General features: G+C 36.8%; 1 protein-coding gene across 1 annotated transcript in view; it reads right to left on the bottom strand.

Moving 5' to 3' along the window:
- LOC150080754 (uncharacterized) overlaps positions 1 to 14,686 on the bottom strand; it is a 161,395-nt gene that overhangs the window by 109,443 nt on the left and 37,266 nt on the right. Inside the window, exon 2 of the mRNA XM_090380807.1 lies at positions 9,513 to 9,667. Within this exon, the coding sequence (XP_090236933.1) occupies positions 9,513 to 9,667 (155 nt within the window). The remainder of the gene's footprint in view (positions 1 to 9,512; positions 9,668 to 14,686) is intronic.

Genomic DNA, 14,686 nt, shown 5'->3' with positions numbered 1-14,686 from the left:
ATTGAATTACTTCAAATAAATAACGCTTCTCTAGTAGAGAAGGCTACTGTTATTTTCAGCGGTACCACCACCCAGACGATCGTTTCGAAGCTCTTTGGCTTCGTCATCAGTGGGCGGGCAGGTACCCAGGTAATACAACAAGCCATCTCAGTTGCGAAGTTATATCCACATTATCAGAGATGCCAAAAGGGTGTGGTGGTAAAGTATTTGGAAAATTAAATGCACTAGTTGTTGTATTACCTGGGTACCTGCCCGCCCACTGATGACGAAGCCAAAGAGCTTCGAAACGATCGTCTGGGTGGTGGTACCGCTGAAAATAAATAACAGTAGCCTTCTTTACTAGAGAAGCATTATTTATTTGAAGTAATTCAATAGTAGCTATCTTGTTGTGAAGGCAACCACATTATGAGATACAATTAAAACGATGCCTTCTACGCTACAATCGTAGCTCAAATATATGGGTTAACTATGGTGTATTTACACCGATATTATATAGTTAATTACCAAAACCCATAAGGATTATGCCTAGTGCATTTAATTTTCCAACTAAATTTAATGTATATTAAAGTAATTAAACTAAATTGATGTTATATTTGAAGTAAATTCTCAGTATATTCCCATCCACCCCAGGTGCTTTTCTTATGTTTAACTTCAACAATTTCTCCTCCACTTTGCTCTCAGTTATTACAAAATCATTAAGCACACTGCTACAATTTGATAACCTTCTTCCATTTTCAAACTGTAATAATTCCTCACGTGTGAATGTAGATGCAAAATACTCATTCAGTTTGTTTGCTATCTGAGCAGGATCATCAACAGTCGAACCATCGATGTCAAGTGGACCAATCATATTCATCCCCTTCCTTTTAGAGTTTATATAAGTAAAGAAATCCTTGCTGTTTTTCTTAGCATCTTTTGCCAAAGATTTCTCGTAATCCGCCTTCGCCTGCCGAACCTCCTTTGTGACCTGATTACAGACTAGCTTATATCTGCCACAGGCTTCTGCGTCACCTGATAATTTATATGCATCCCATGCATTTTTCTTCTCTGTCACGAGTCTCATTAGTTCATTTGATAACCATTAAGGCCTAAACCTTGAACGATATTTCTTAATCGGTATATAAAGTCTAGTAGCTTCCACGATTAACTCCTTGAATGCTTCCCACTTAGAATTTACTGTTTGTAACATCGTCAGTTGATCCCACTGTACAGAATTTAAAAACTGTCTGAGACCACTGTACTCCCCTTTACGGAAGCAAAAACCCTTTCCTTTACCCCTGACGGTAGTTACCTCTTTGAGTAAATCCCACTTCAGCACACTGTGATCACTGCCACCTAGTGGTTCCTTTATCTGCAAATTCTTAATACACGAATGATCACAGCTGATAACCAGATCAAGAGTGTTACTTTCTCTGGTTGCCTCTCGAACATGCTGCTGCAGAAAACAATCATCCAATAAATCCACAAAAGTCTGACTAGTGTGTGAGTGACCAACCCACAAGTTCCAGTCAATATCTAGGAAGTTAAAATCCCCCATTATAAGACATTCTGATTTACTGGCCCACTCTATTTCTCTGTACAATTGTTCATTGTACTCATTCAAGTCATTAGGCCTATAACACACTCCTACTCTTATTTTTCCTTTCGCAGTGCTTATCTCACATCAAACTGACTCAACAGAGCACTGTTCATCTATATTAACTGGGTGCACTTCCTTTGATTTTATGTTTTTCTTAATTAACAGCATAACACCCCCTCCCTTTCTGTCCTGTCTATCCTTTCTGTACACATTGTACTCCCCAAATTCCAGTTCTGCATTCCTTATATCTTTGTGACACCACGTCTCTGCTATCCCAACAATATCCGCTTTTGATGTCTTGACCAACACTTCAAATTCATCAAATTTATTTACTATACTTCTAGCATTGGTATACATGCAAGCATACATGCTCCTATGCCTATTCCTTGTTACCCTAATACATCCCATATACCCAACTATTCCATGATGACTGCCATCCGTCCCTGAAACCCCCAACACCCCTCGCTCCAGGTCGCTTCTTATTCTAATAGAAGTTGTGCAAGAATCACCTTCACCTCTGCCTGCAGTTACTGTTAAACTATTAGTCTTTGTATCCCCCCAAACTAGCAGTTTTCCGACCCACCTAACACTGCCTCGATAGCATCAGCAAATATTCTTGCACCCTTTCTATTTAAGTGTATCCCATCCCTGTAGAAGCAATCTCTCCTGTTAACAAGTACAGTCCAGGCTGAAAAAAATTCTACCCCTTGAGCCTTGCACAATCTTTCCAGGGCCGAATTGATCGACAAGGCTCTCATCATGTACTCCCTCCTATCGTGTCTGGGCAGAATTGCAGACACTTTCAAATTCAACCCTATTTCACGGCTTTTTTTCAACAGTGACCTGTACTTGTTGAGTAATTCCGCCGGTCTCCTACTCTTAATATCATTAGTGCCATTAAAGGAGGCGGCAAAGCAACTAAGCAAACCCTTAGCCATAATTATGAGAGCATCCTTCGACTCAGGAGAGGTTCCCACGGACTGGAGATGTGCAAATGTGTCCCCAATTCACAAAGGTGGATCGAAGGGTGACACGAGTAATTACAGACCAGTTAGTTTAACTTCTGTTCCGGGTAAAATAATGGAGTCACTGGTTAAAGATGCATTGCAGGATCATCTAGACAAGACTGCAGCAATAATTCAAACACAGCATGGGTTTGTTAAGGGAAAGTCTTGTCTGACAAATTTGATTGGTTATTATGATGTGGTCATAAAGGAACTGGATGCAAAAAATAATTTTGATATCGTATACTTGGATTTCAGGAAAGCTTTTGACACTGTTGCGCATGGAAGACTACTGTACAAATTGGAGCAGAATGGTATTAAGGGTAAGTTGCTACAATGGATAAAAGGATGGTTAAGTGGGAGAAGACAGAGGGTGGTAATCAATGGGTGCTGCTCTTCGTGGACTAATGTTATTAGTGGAGTCCCACAGGGTTCGGTGTTGGGTCCACTGTTGTTTTGTGTATTTATCAATGATATTGATGAAGGTATATCAGGCTTAAAGTCGAAGTTTGCAGATGACACAAAGGTTGGCAGGGTTGTTAATGATAGTAATGGCAGTGTGCTACTGCAACAGGATCTAGATAATTTGGGCAGATGGGCTAAGAAGTGGCAACTGAAGTTCAACCTTGACAAATGCAAAGTACTGCATATGGGTAGAAGTAACCCCAGAGAAACTTACCAACTGTGTGGTACTACACTTAAGGTGGTAGAAAATGAAAAAGACCTGGGAGTAATTGTGCAGTCAGATATGAAGTTTTCTGAGCAGTGCAGACAGGCTGCTAGGGCGGGTCATGGGGTTTTGTCAATGATATATAGGAATTTTGCTAGCAGGGAAAAGGAGGTGATTGTCCCTCTGTATAAGGGAATGGTCATGCCACGCCTTGAGTACTGCGTACAGGTCTGGAGGCCTCATTTTAGGAAGGATGTAGATTTGCTTGAGCGTGTACAGAGAAGAGCAACACGATTGGTGAGGGGAATGAAGGGATTCTCTTACCAAGAGAGGCTTAAGTTCTGCAAATTGCAGTGGCTGGAGACTAGGCACCTGCGCGGTGATCTGATTGAGGTCTATAAGGCCTTGAATGGGTTGAGCACGCTGAATTCTGATGGGATCCTTCCACTTGTTCAGATTACGAACCTACGGGGACATAAATTCAAATTAAGAAAGGAAAGATGTAGAATAGATGTGCGGAAATTTGCCTTTAGCCAGCGGGTGGTTAATTGCTGGAACAAACTTCCATCTGTCGTTGTGGAAGTTGATAGGTTAAATAAATTTAAGGAGGAACTGGACAAGCATTTGGAGGGAATGGTGTGATTTTTTTTTTTTTTTTTGGCTGATGCTGCATAAGCTCCTACACTTGCTTTCTTGCATCATGTGCCACTACTACTACTACTACTACTATATTTGAACATAGAAAAACTGGCAAATGGCAAACAAAAACAGATAGATTCAGCTAATTATTGATGGGATATATTGTGTGGAGATAGCCCTAGTTAATGTTCCATTCAATGTATCCATATATCTATAATTAGCTACCTCATCATTTTAATTTTACTACATTTTATGTGTTTATTTATAGGGTACAACAAAGAAGTGGGTACAGTGTTCACCCCCTCATACTTATATTCTAAATTCTCAAATTTATCCAGTTGGTATTATATTTAAAAAAATTAAGGTTTTATATATATACAGTCAAACTTCCTTATAACGAATTCGATAAATCCTGTGAAAAAATTCGTTATGCAGAGAATATCTTTTTTATTAGAAATTGTTATCTAATTATAAAATGAAAACGAATATACATTTATTTTTAATGTATTTTATTTCAAAAACATATTTAAATCACGTTTACACAATTTTTGTTGGTAAGTATCACAAATTAAAAAAAATCTGTAATTTTCGTTTGCACAGTACAATTAAAAAATTGTCTGATTCTCAAAAAAAACCTCACATTTGTTCAGAGCATTAAAAACATTATCAGGGAAATTTTCATAAAACTGTAGACCCGTACGAACCGTTTTAAAAGCGTTAATCATTTCTTCGCAAGTTGGCTTTTCTACGGGTTGTTCTGATGCGTCTTCAGCATCATCGTTAATTTCTTCGTGATCATGGTCGTGTCTAACACTTTAATGAAATAACCAGTGTTATTTCCTTAAATGAAATAACCAGTGTTATTTCATTTTCGATGTTTCTGGACAATTCTAATAATGTCCAATTGTTTTTCAGTTGTGAAAGGGGCAGTTCATCCTGTTCGTCCAGTCGTTGTTCGACTTCTGTATTCAATGCAAATCCCCCTTTCAAAAAGCAATTTTGAATAGTGTATTCAGTGACATCGTTTGTCCAAACTTTTGCCAGTTCAGAGATGCAATCTCTAAGGTTAATTGTAACCTCCAAGTTTCTATTTTCTGATAACGCATTGACAATCTTCGTTATTATTCTCTTTCGATAATGAAATTTAAAATTTTTAATAATGCCTTGGTCCACTGGCAGAGTTTTGATGTTATGTTTGGTGGTAAAAACAACAACTTCGCACTTTTAAGTTTGGCAGGATGTGCCGGATAGTTGTCAGTTACCAATACGATTTTCCTTTTTAATTTTTTTGTTATACACTTGTCTAGTTTTAATATCCATTCTTCAAAAATATCACTTGTCATCCATGCTTTTTTATTAAAGGTGTAGTCAACTTCCAAAGATTTTGTGCCTCTAAAACATCTTGGGTTTTTTGATATTCCGATGACTAAAAGTCTTAATTTTTCACTTCCTGTCATATTTGCTCCAACTAGCACACAGTGATTCTTTCTTTGCTTTGTTCTCTGCCAAAACATTTATCATCCTTAAAAGCAAGTGTTCTATTCGGTAAACATTTAAAAGAATAAACCCATTTCGTCAGAATTAAAAACATCCTTAGGTTCATATTCTTCCAAAATCTTCTTTAAGGTATTGTTCCTCCAACTGTTGCAATCTTCGCTTACATTAACACTTTCTCCACAAATAACCTTTTCCACAATTCTGTGGCACTTCTTAAATTTATCTAGCCACCCAGTGCTTGCATTAAATTCAGTATTTGCACAGTCCCTTGGAATGAAATTCCAAGGGACTGTGCAAATTTCAGAGCTTGTTGCTTAATTATTAGGCCCGATTTTGGTATATTCTTTTCACATATCATTTGCACCCATTTTAGAACAGCTTTATCAACATCTTCATATATACACAACTTAATTCGTTTCTTGTCTGCTCCTCCTTCAATTGCATTTAAAATTGATTCTCGATTTTTTAAAATCGTAGATAAACTGCTTGCAGGTATGCCATATTTCTCCACAACATCTTTTTTCTTAAAACTCTGGTCAATACATAACAATCTTTGCTTTATCATTAATACTTAAACACTTTCTTTTCGACATTGTTTCCACAATTGTAAAAATTACTCGACTGCAGCTCTAGCCGATACATACACCACAAACTTCGCTGCACTGGCCATAAGTGAATTGTTACTCGGTGATGTTCGCTTGCCAATTCAAATAGTATCACGTGACCTTTCCTATCAATCACTTTGAAGAAATATACGACTTTGTGAATTTCTTTTATTCTGCTTTCATTCACATATACACAAAAGAAAATTTATGGTTAATGCATGCTGTATGTTACTTTTCAGAAAAAAAAAAATACAAGAGCATATAGCCTATGTGATTGATGATGAACGAAATAAAAAAAAAAAAATTCATGAAAACGATCTATAGGGAGTCCAGTTAGATGAGGATATATAATGATTGACAGGAACGTCACGTGGTACAGTTGAGGTGAAAAGCAAATGTCACTCAGTAGGCATTACTAAAAACCGACTATGGTAGCATTCTATGTATTGCTGCCGCAGCATGCTCAAGTTTACCGCAGCGAATTTTGTTTTCCCCTGAGCCAACATAAATTTACAAATCTACCCTATTTATTGTAAAGTTTACGACCACTGTTAAGAAAACCCATTTGGTTGAATAACTGTAACAAAAATAAAATAAAGACCCTCCTACGGGCATCAATGGCCACAAGTGTTCACTAAAAGGATGGTTATTTAATTCCAGATGCTAATGCGCAATTTCGGAAGGAAGGAGGCAGTATATTTGAGCGGCTGTTTAGCAGTAAATGCTTTTACTAATTTTTTTTTAAAAATTAGTTATAAAGAGACTAACACTTCGCTATATGGGGTTAATTTTACATGTAATTTCGTTTCAAGGTACAATGTTTTGGAAAAAAATTCGTAATATAGAGAAATTCGTTAAATAGAAGTTCGTAATAGAGAAGTTCCACTGTGTGTGTGTGTGTGTATATATATATATATATATATATATATATAGTGTTATAACTGCATTGGGATATAAGTTTAGGATTATATTTTTGTATTGAAATTGAAATTTTATTTAAAATTTTTAAAATTGAATCGAATTCATGACTCAGACCAGAGCGGCAGAGCAAAAGGCTCAAGCTAATGTGAGTGCTGTGGCTCAGGGGAGAACTGAGGAGAGCAGTTATCCTCTGAATCACAGCCTTTTGAAATGTACTGCTTGTTTGATGTGTGTGGAGCAATCAGGAACATGACATGATATTGCCAAGGTCTTTGTGGGTAAGGAAATCAGGCACCAACTCAGCATTGTTATGGGCCTATATGAGAGCTTGAAGAACAGAGTAGATGCCCTCGAAGGATTTAAATTGAGGGGCCCATCAAGCTCTCAACTGCCCACATCACTGCCAGAAATTGCACTTGAACATCAAGCAATACAGCACCAAACCCCAAGGCAGAATGCACTGGTCCCAAAGGAAACAGTTGTTGTCAGTGGCTCTATTGTCAGGGAAACTGGGAACATATTCTGCAAAAAGGATTGGTGGAACAAGACCAAGGTATGTCTGCCAGGAGCAAAGGTTCATGATGTTGCAGAGCAGATATCCTCTTTTAAGGGCACAAAAGGTGATATTGTTGTACACGTTGGCATTGGCACTAATGATATTAAGAGTAGGAGACCGGCGGAATTACTTAACAAGTGCAGGTCAATGTTTAAAAAAAAAAGCCGTGAGTTAGGGTTGAATTTGAAAGTGTCTGCATTCTGCCCAGAACGATAGGAAGAAGTATATGATGAGAGCCTTGTCGATCAATTTGGCTCTGGAGAGATTGTGCAAGGCTCAAGGGGTAGAATTTTTCTCAGCCTGGTCTCTGCTTGTTAACAGAAGAGACTGCTTCTACAGGGATGGGGATACACTTAATTAGAAAGGGTGCAAGAACATTTGCTGATGCTAGCAAGGCAGTGTTAGATGGGTCGGAAAACTGTTAGCTTGGGGGTGGGGATACATGGACTAATCGATTAACAGTAGCCACTGGCAGAGGTGAAAGTGATTCTTGCACTGCTTCTATTGAAATAAACATCAGCCTGGAAAACAAGGTGCAGGAACTGAGGAAAGACAGTTGTAGGATAAATATGTAGAAATTTGCCTTTAGCCAGCAGGTGGTTGATTGCTTGAACAAAAACAGTAGCCACTGGCAGAGGTGAAAGTGATTCTTGCACTGCTTCTATTGAAATAAACATCAGCCTGGAAAACAAGGTGCAGGAACTGAGGAAAGACAGTTGTAGGATAAATATGTAGAAATTTGCCTTTAGCCAGCAGGTGGTTGATTGCTTGAACAAAACTTCCATCTGTCGTTGTAGAAGTTGATAGCTTAAATAGATTCAAGGCAGAACTAGACAAACATTTGGAGCATGTGGATGGGTGAAATAAGGTGTTTTTTTTTTTTCCCTGGCTGATGCTATATAAGCTTGCTTTCTTGCATCATGTGCCTTTACTAATACTAATGTCACAATCAAAATATTAAAAACAATTTAATAACAGAAAATATAATAAAAATTACAATAAACATAATTTCATGATATATATTCTTCAGTGGATGTTTATTATATATATTTTGAACACGACCGCAGGCCAGATTATGCATGTTTGCGGACCGGAGGTTGCCCACCCGATTCAAATTACGAATTGTCACACACAAATATTCTTCACATATGGACCCTTTCGATTGCTAATTGCCACCATTTCCCCCCCCCAGGGAATAAGAAGATTAAGAAACCAGGGAATAAGAAGATTAAGAAAAATATTTTAAAGGAGCAGATATGGGACAAATAACGATGTTATTCATATGGACAAAAAGTGGTTAGAGGTAGCTGTTTGTTGTTTGTTTGGTTGGTTTTTAGGAGCATTAGCAACTAAGGCCATATTGCTCCGGGATATGTGGTGGTCATTCCTTGACCTTTCCGCATCCTCCGTATTTGGTGGTGACGGGCTCGAACCCCGGTCTAATCAAGAAGCGTGTGCTGCGCACTGCTGCTCCTTCCCACCTGGCTACGGAGGCGCCGTTAGAAGTAGCAGACAACAGGTTCTGCTTAAGGGATCTAGAAAACTAGTCTATACTGTATCAGGTGTATGGTCATAAGAGAAGACTATACTAAATAAAAGTTGATTCAATTCCAGCCTGCTTCATTCTTTCTTTCTTCTTTTTTTTTTTTTTTTTTGTAGTAGTTATTGGCGCATTGGCTTCTGTGGCCATAATGCACCTCCCAAGGTTTTTACAGTACTTTGATCCAAGCCCGAGGCGGGATTCGAACCCGCGACCTTTGGGTTGCTAGGTAGGCACTTTACCCACCCAGCTAGCCCGGTCGGCTTTCATTCTTTCTATGGTACACCAGAAACATTTCAAATACCCCTTATATATATACAAATGATAGAAAAAAATATTGCAAATTTGATCTCTGGAAATTTTGTCAAAATTTGAATATCACAAATACAAGAGAAACACTTCAAGTAAATTAGTAAATCTATACTGTGAATAAAATGGCATACTTCCTAATTACACCTAGCACATTCACAATTAATATACATATATAATTAGTATTCTTACCAACAGAGATCTCTATTGGAAACATGTTCCTTAGGACGCTGAAACAATGCCTCACAGGCAGGATTTAAACGGGACAAATAAAATCTGAACGTTCTAACAGGACAAAGAGGATCACCTGGAGTTTCTAAGATAATACCCGTTTCTCCATCATCTTTCTATAAATATAACAATCAATAAAGCATATTAAATCAGTTCAGTATAAGGTGCAAAATGAGATAAAATACAGATAGATAAATCATAAAACATTTCTCACAGTAATGAAGGCTGAACTTTATACTCAAGCTAAAAAATTTAGTTGGTTACTAAATGTTATTCTAATATACAATATTTACTTATATAATTTTCCCCTTTGCAAAATTTTATTTTCTGCACAAAAATAGGAATGGGAAAACAATAGCTGTGAGTAAAAGAAAACAACTATTATTGGTTTGATTAGCACAAATTACACAAAAGAAGAAACACTATTTACTATTACAATTTTGAAAGTTGTTTTTGTTTTCACCACCCACCTTATCGTTTAAGTGACTATCAGTGTGACTGGTTAAAAATGTGATTAAAGTACCAGATAAGAAAATAAATGGAAACAAACTGGATATCACTAAAAAAACAACATTCAAATCGTTCTAAAAATATGAACTAAGCCTAATCATTAGTTTAACGTTTTGGAATAAATCTGTTCGTTTATCAGAGTAAAATCACATTACAATGAAAAGATTTCCAGACCCCAAACAACCTTCCTTAACCTGGTAGCATACATGTTGTGATATAGGGGGTTGCCTGTATTTGGATTCTTTCAAGAAGCTCAATGTCTTGTTTTCAGTGTGGTCTCTGAATATGAAGACCACACTTTCAGGTGGGGTCAATACCTTAGGTGTGGTAAACAATTACCTTATACAATAGGATTATGATCTCCCTATCTATACAAGAAAATGTGTGGCAAATTATCAAGAGGACACCACAGCCCTCCTTGCAGCCTGCCTACACTGCATGAAGAATGTGTCCACCTGTATCATAACTCTCAAATCCCTTTCTCCCTCTGCTGTTTTTAATTCAACTCCACCAAATATAAGTTTTTTGGAGTTGCTATTCCCTAAGTTGGGGTTTTCTACTTTTAAACATAACTGTCATCCATACATGAGCCCTACCAAATCATCCTGAAGGAGGATTGATAATTAACTTTACACTATCTGTAAATTTTGATATCACACCCTCTATCACTTCATTGATGTCATTTAAGAAAAATCAAAAATCAATCAATCTCTCTCTCTCGTAAAATTATTAGGCATACCATCATCTTGATCACCTTACTTGCCTTCAACCTTGTAAGTTTTTCTAATAAAGAATCATCTGTAATTTCAATATTGTTAATCATGACATCTCACATTTTGTAAATAAATCACAACTGGGTCATCAGCTCTTATATCAGTAGGTTACCTACTGATATAAGAGCTGATTATCAGTAGGTTACCTACCTGCCCACTGATGAGAGGCCAAATACCCTTGAAACAGTGCTGTCTGGGTCATGGTACACAATTGAGAATAAGTAACAGCAGCAGACTTTTATAATGGGGAAGTGTTACTTACTCAAAATAATTGAGGAAGGCAACTTATGAAGGATTTCAAAATATGAGATGTTATAATGATGCCTAACGTAACTTTGGTGCCTTAATATTCAACTATTTTACATTGTTATTCTTAACTACGAATTTTACATAGTGGAGGCTTTCTGCCCAAAAATTTTAATAGTCTAAGAAGTACACCTCTCAGCATCTCTCATATTGTGTTAAAAGTGTAGAGCTACCGAAACAAATACAGAGAAGGACAATGATATAATTGGTGGGGAACAAAGGAGTGCTCTTACTAAGAAAGGCTTCAGTTCTGCAAATTGCAAGGTCTGGAGACTAGGTACCTGCAAGGTGATCTGACTGAGGTGTTTAAGGTTTTGAATGGATTGAGCAAGCTCAATGCTGATGAGATTCTTTCTCTTACTCAGAGTTGTTGTTGTTTGTTTGGTTTTTAGGAGCATTAGCAACTAAGGCCATATTGCTCCGGGATATGCGGTGGTCATTCCCTGACCTTTCCGCATCCTCCATATTTGGTGGTGACGGGCTTGAACCCCGGTCTAATCAAGAAGCGTGTGCTATGCACTGCTGCTCCTTCCCACCTGGCTACGGAGGCGCCCTTACTCAGAGCACACACACAAAAACACGAGGTGGAATAAATTCAAACTGAGGAAGGACGATTGCAGAATAAATGAGCAGAAGTTTGCCTTCAGACAGCATGTGGTTGATTGCTGGAAAAAACTTCCATCTGTTGTGGAAGTAGATAGCCTAAATAAATTCAAGGAAAAACAGGACAAACTATTGGAAGGAATGACTAGGTGAAATGGAAGGTGTTGGGGATTTTTTCTTTTTTTTTTTTTCTTTTTTTGATACTGTATAAGCTTCATTTCTTGCATCATTTGCCACTGCTAATGCTAAAGTCACAAATGGGTCATCAGCTCCTATACTCTGGGTATCCACCCACCAATGAGGGGACAAATAGCCTTCTTGAAATGGTTGCTTAATGGTCACAACTGAGAATAAGTAACAGTAGCCTTCTCTAATGGGAAAGTGTTACTTATTCTAAGTATAAGAGAAAGGTTATGAAGGATTTCACAGTATGGGATGTTATAATAATGATGCCTAACATACAAACTTTGGTTTGTCTTAAAATTCAACCAATTAGTAATGATGCAATCGTACTAAACAATATCATAATATATTGTTAATTTCATACTGCTCAGCCTCACTTGTACAGCTTCTCCTCATTACAAAAGATCACCATTTAAAGATGAAATGTTTCATATGTAATAAATGACTTGTAAATACCCAGAATAATGGATTGAGCCATTCAATAAAATAAAAATAAATCTGGAATATGGCAAAAGTGGAGTAGAAAATAACTGGAGGGAAAGAAAAAAAAAAAAAGTCTACACTACGCTACAAGAAATTTCATGAGATGAGAAATAGGGAAAAAAAAACTGCATAAATCATAATTAAAGACTATTTCCAATTCAGTAAAGAAAATTAAAGTTATATTCATAATATAAATTTTTGAGCAGAACTATAAAACAAATACAGTATATTCATATTTGTTTACTATAAAACAAATATATTCATATTTGTTTTATAGTCACAAATTCATAATGAATAAGACTATAAAACAAAACAAAAATATTCATAATAAATATAATTGTTTTGTAGCACTTATGCTATAGCTTTGTTGACTAGTGGGGGTTCATGCATAGTCCTGCTCAATTTTTATTAATTTCTTTTATACCACTGTAGTATAAAAAGATAAGTTTTATTTATTATTTTTTTCTTAACTTAAGTTTTGGTAACTGCAGTATTCAATATTTAGAAAAATTGTAACACAGTTACAAATATATCTCTCTGAAAATTCACCCTTTCCAGTCATTGAATCTCTAAATAATGTAGAAATTGAATGAAAAAATTTTTTTTTGTTTTATCTAATGTGTTATTTCTGAAATCTTTGAATGAAAACTAATTAATAGCATTTGATTAGCCTGAAAGACTGGTGAAAAATTGTTACTCATCCAGTAAAGTAGTTTGATTGTAGCAGATGAAAGAAACATGCACAGCTTTGAGGAAAAATGTACACTTTACTAATCTCACCAACACAGGCAACATTACAGCAACCAAAAAAACACCAAGAAAAATGTAGTAAATGTGCACGTGCACACACACAATTCTGGCTATGTAGGAAGTGAGATAGAAATCATAATGATGTTTCCCCAATATCCTACATTCAGAGACCACAAAGACGGTAAATAAACAGGAAAGAAAAGAGAGTTAAATCATTAAAGACTTTTTTTATATATATAAACTCGCTTTTTTATACAAACTGGCTGCCAGGGGCATGTCTAACAACAATAGTTCAAGGGTGCTTGGAAGAGTTAATCGTAAATCACTGAGCAATTCTTTGGGTCCTCCTTAGTAGAGGGGGCAGCAATGGGTGGGTGAAAGTGGGTTGGAAGGCAGGTCATATCCTAGTTTTTGGAGCAGTCATGGCCAATATGTTCAAACCTACATTTAATTGTGTTAAATTGTTTTTTTTTAAATGTGAATGCAGCTGTTGTCAAATCTGATTGCCCTTACTACAATTAACATCAATGTCGATGGTGTACTATTGCCCCATATACCAATTGCAATTTGAAAATTTCCCAAAGGCTTACATAGGCAAAAAAAAAAGATTTTGTTCAAGAACAGTTCAACGAACTTCATGGCAGAAGAAAAATTATGGGATGATTATAAATTGTCAGGAGATATATGGAGTCATACAATAAATGCAAATTAGTGTGTGATAATGTTACTCAGCATATTATGAGAAGTCTTTGGATTTTTCAACAGAAAAGTTGAATCACACTGGTCCAATGGATATGAATGGTATAGTTGTTGATGAACCTGTATGGTTACTGATAAACTGAGCAAATATTTTGAAACTGCATTCACATGAAGTTTTTAGAGATGGTGTTAGGAGAAGTCTATCTAATACTGATTGGTAGTTAAATGATTTTATAATACAGAAAGTATGGTGGAAAAAAATTTGCTGTAGAGAAAGAAGCTGCAAAAGAAGTAGTTAAACATTTAGCCATCATAACCCAGGGGCTCACATCTGGTGAGTATGGGCTTGACACACCCAGGGTCCTGAGCTGGATATCATCATTCTTCTCTTTCTTGGTGATTCCCTTTTTCTTTTCTTTCTTTCTCTCTCTCTCTCTCTCTTTCTCTCTCTCTCTCTCTCTCTCTCTCTCTCTCTCTCTCTCTCGGGTAATTCAGAAATTTTTTTTTTCGGCTGGTGCAGCATAAGCCTCAGGCTTCCTTGCACTATATGGCTAATAATAATAATAATGGGAGCATCCTTAGTTTCAGTAGAAGAATCTGCAGAGTGTATGTGTGCAAATGTATCTTCTGATTGCAACATTAGTTCAAAGGATGAAGCAGACAACTACAGGAAGGGCAACTTCAGAGAGGAGAGAATGACTGTGTGGAGAAAGGTTGTCCCTTGTCAAAATGTCCACACCACTCGCCGTAATATGTTACTCATTTGCCAGGTGGAAACGCTGTAGGTAAGAATGTGAAAGTGCCAGTTGATTGTTTTGTGTTATGTGA

Source organism: Mastigoproctus giganteus, chromosome 9, assembly GCF_048544385.1.
Source record: "Mastigoproctus giganteus isolate SK-2022 chromosome 9, ASM4854438v1, whole genome shotgun sequence".
NCBI classification, from domain to species: domain Eukaryota; kingdom Metazoa; phylum Arthropoda; class Arachnida; order Uropygi; family Thelyphonidae; genus Mastigoproctus; species Mastigoproctus giganteus.
This window is presented reverse-complemented; position numbering and strand designations above follow the sequence as displayed.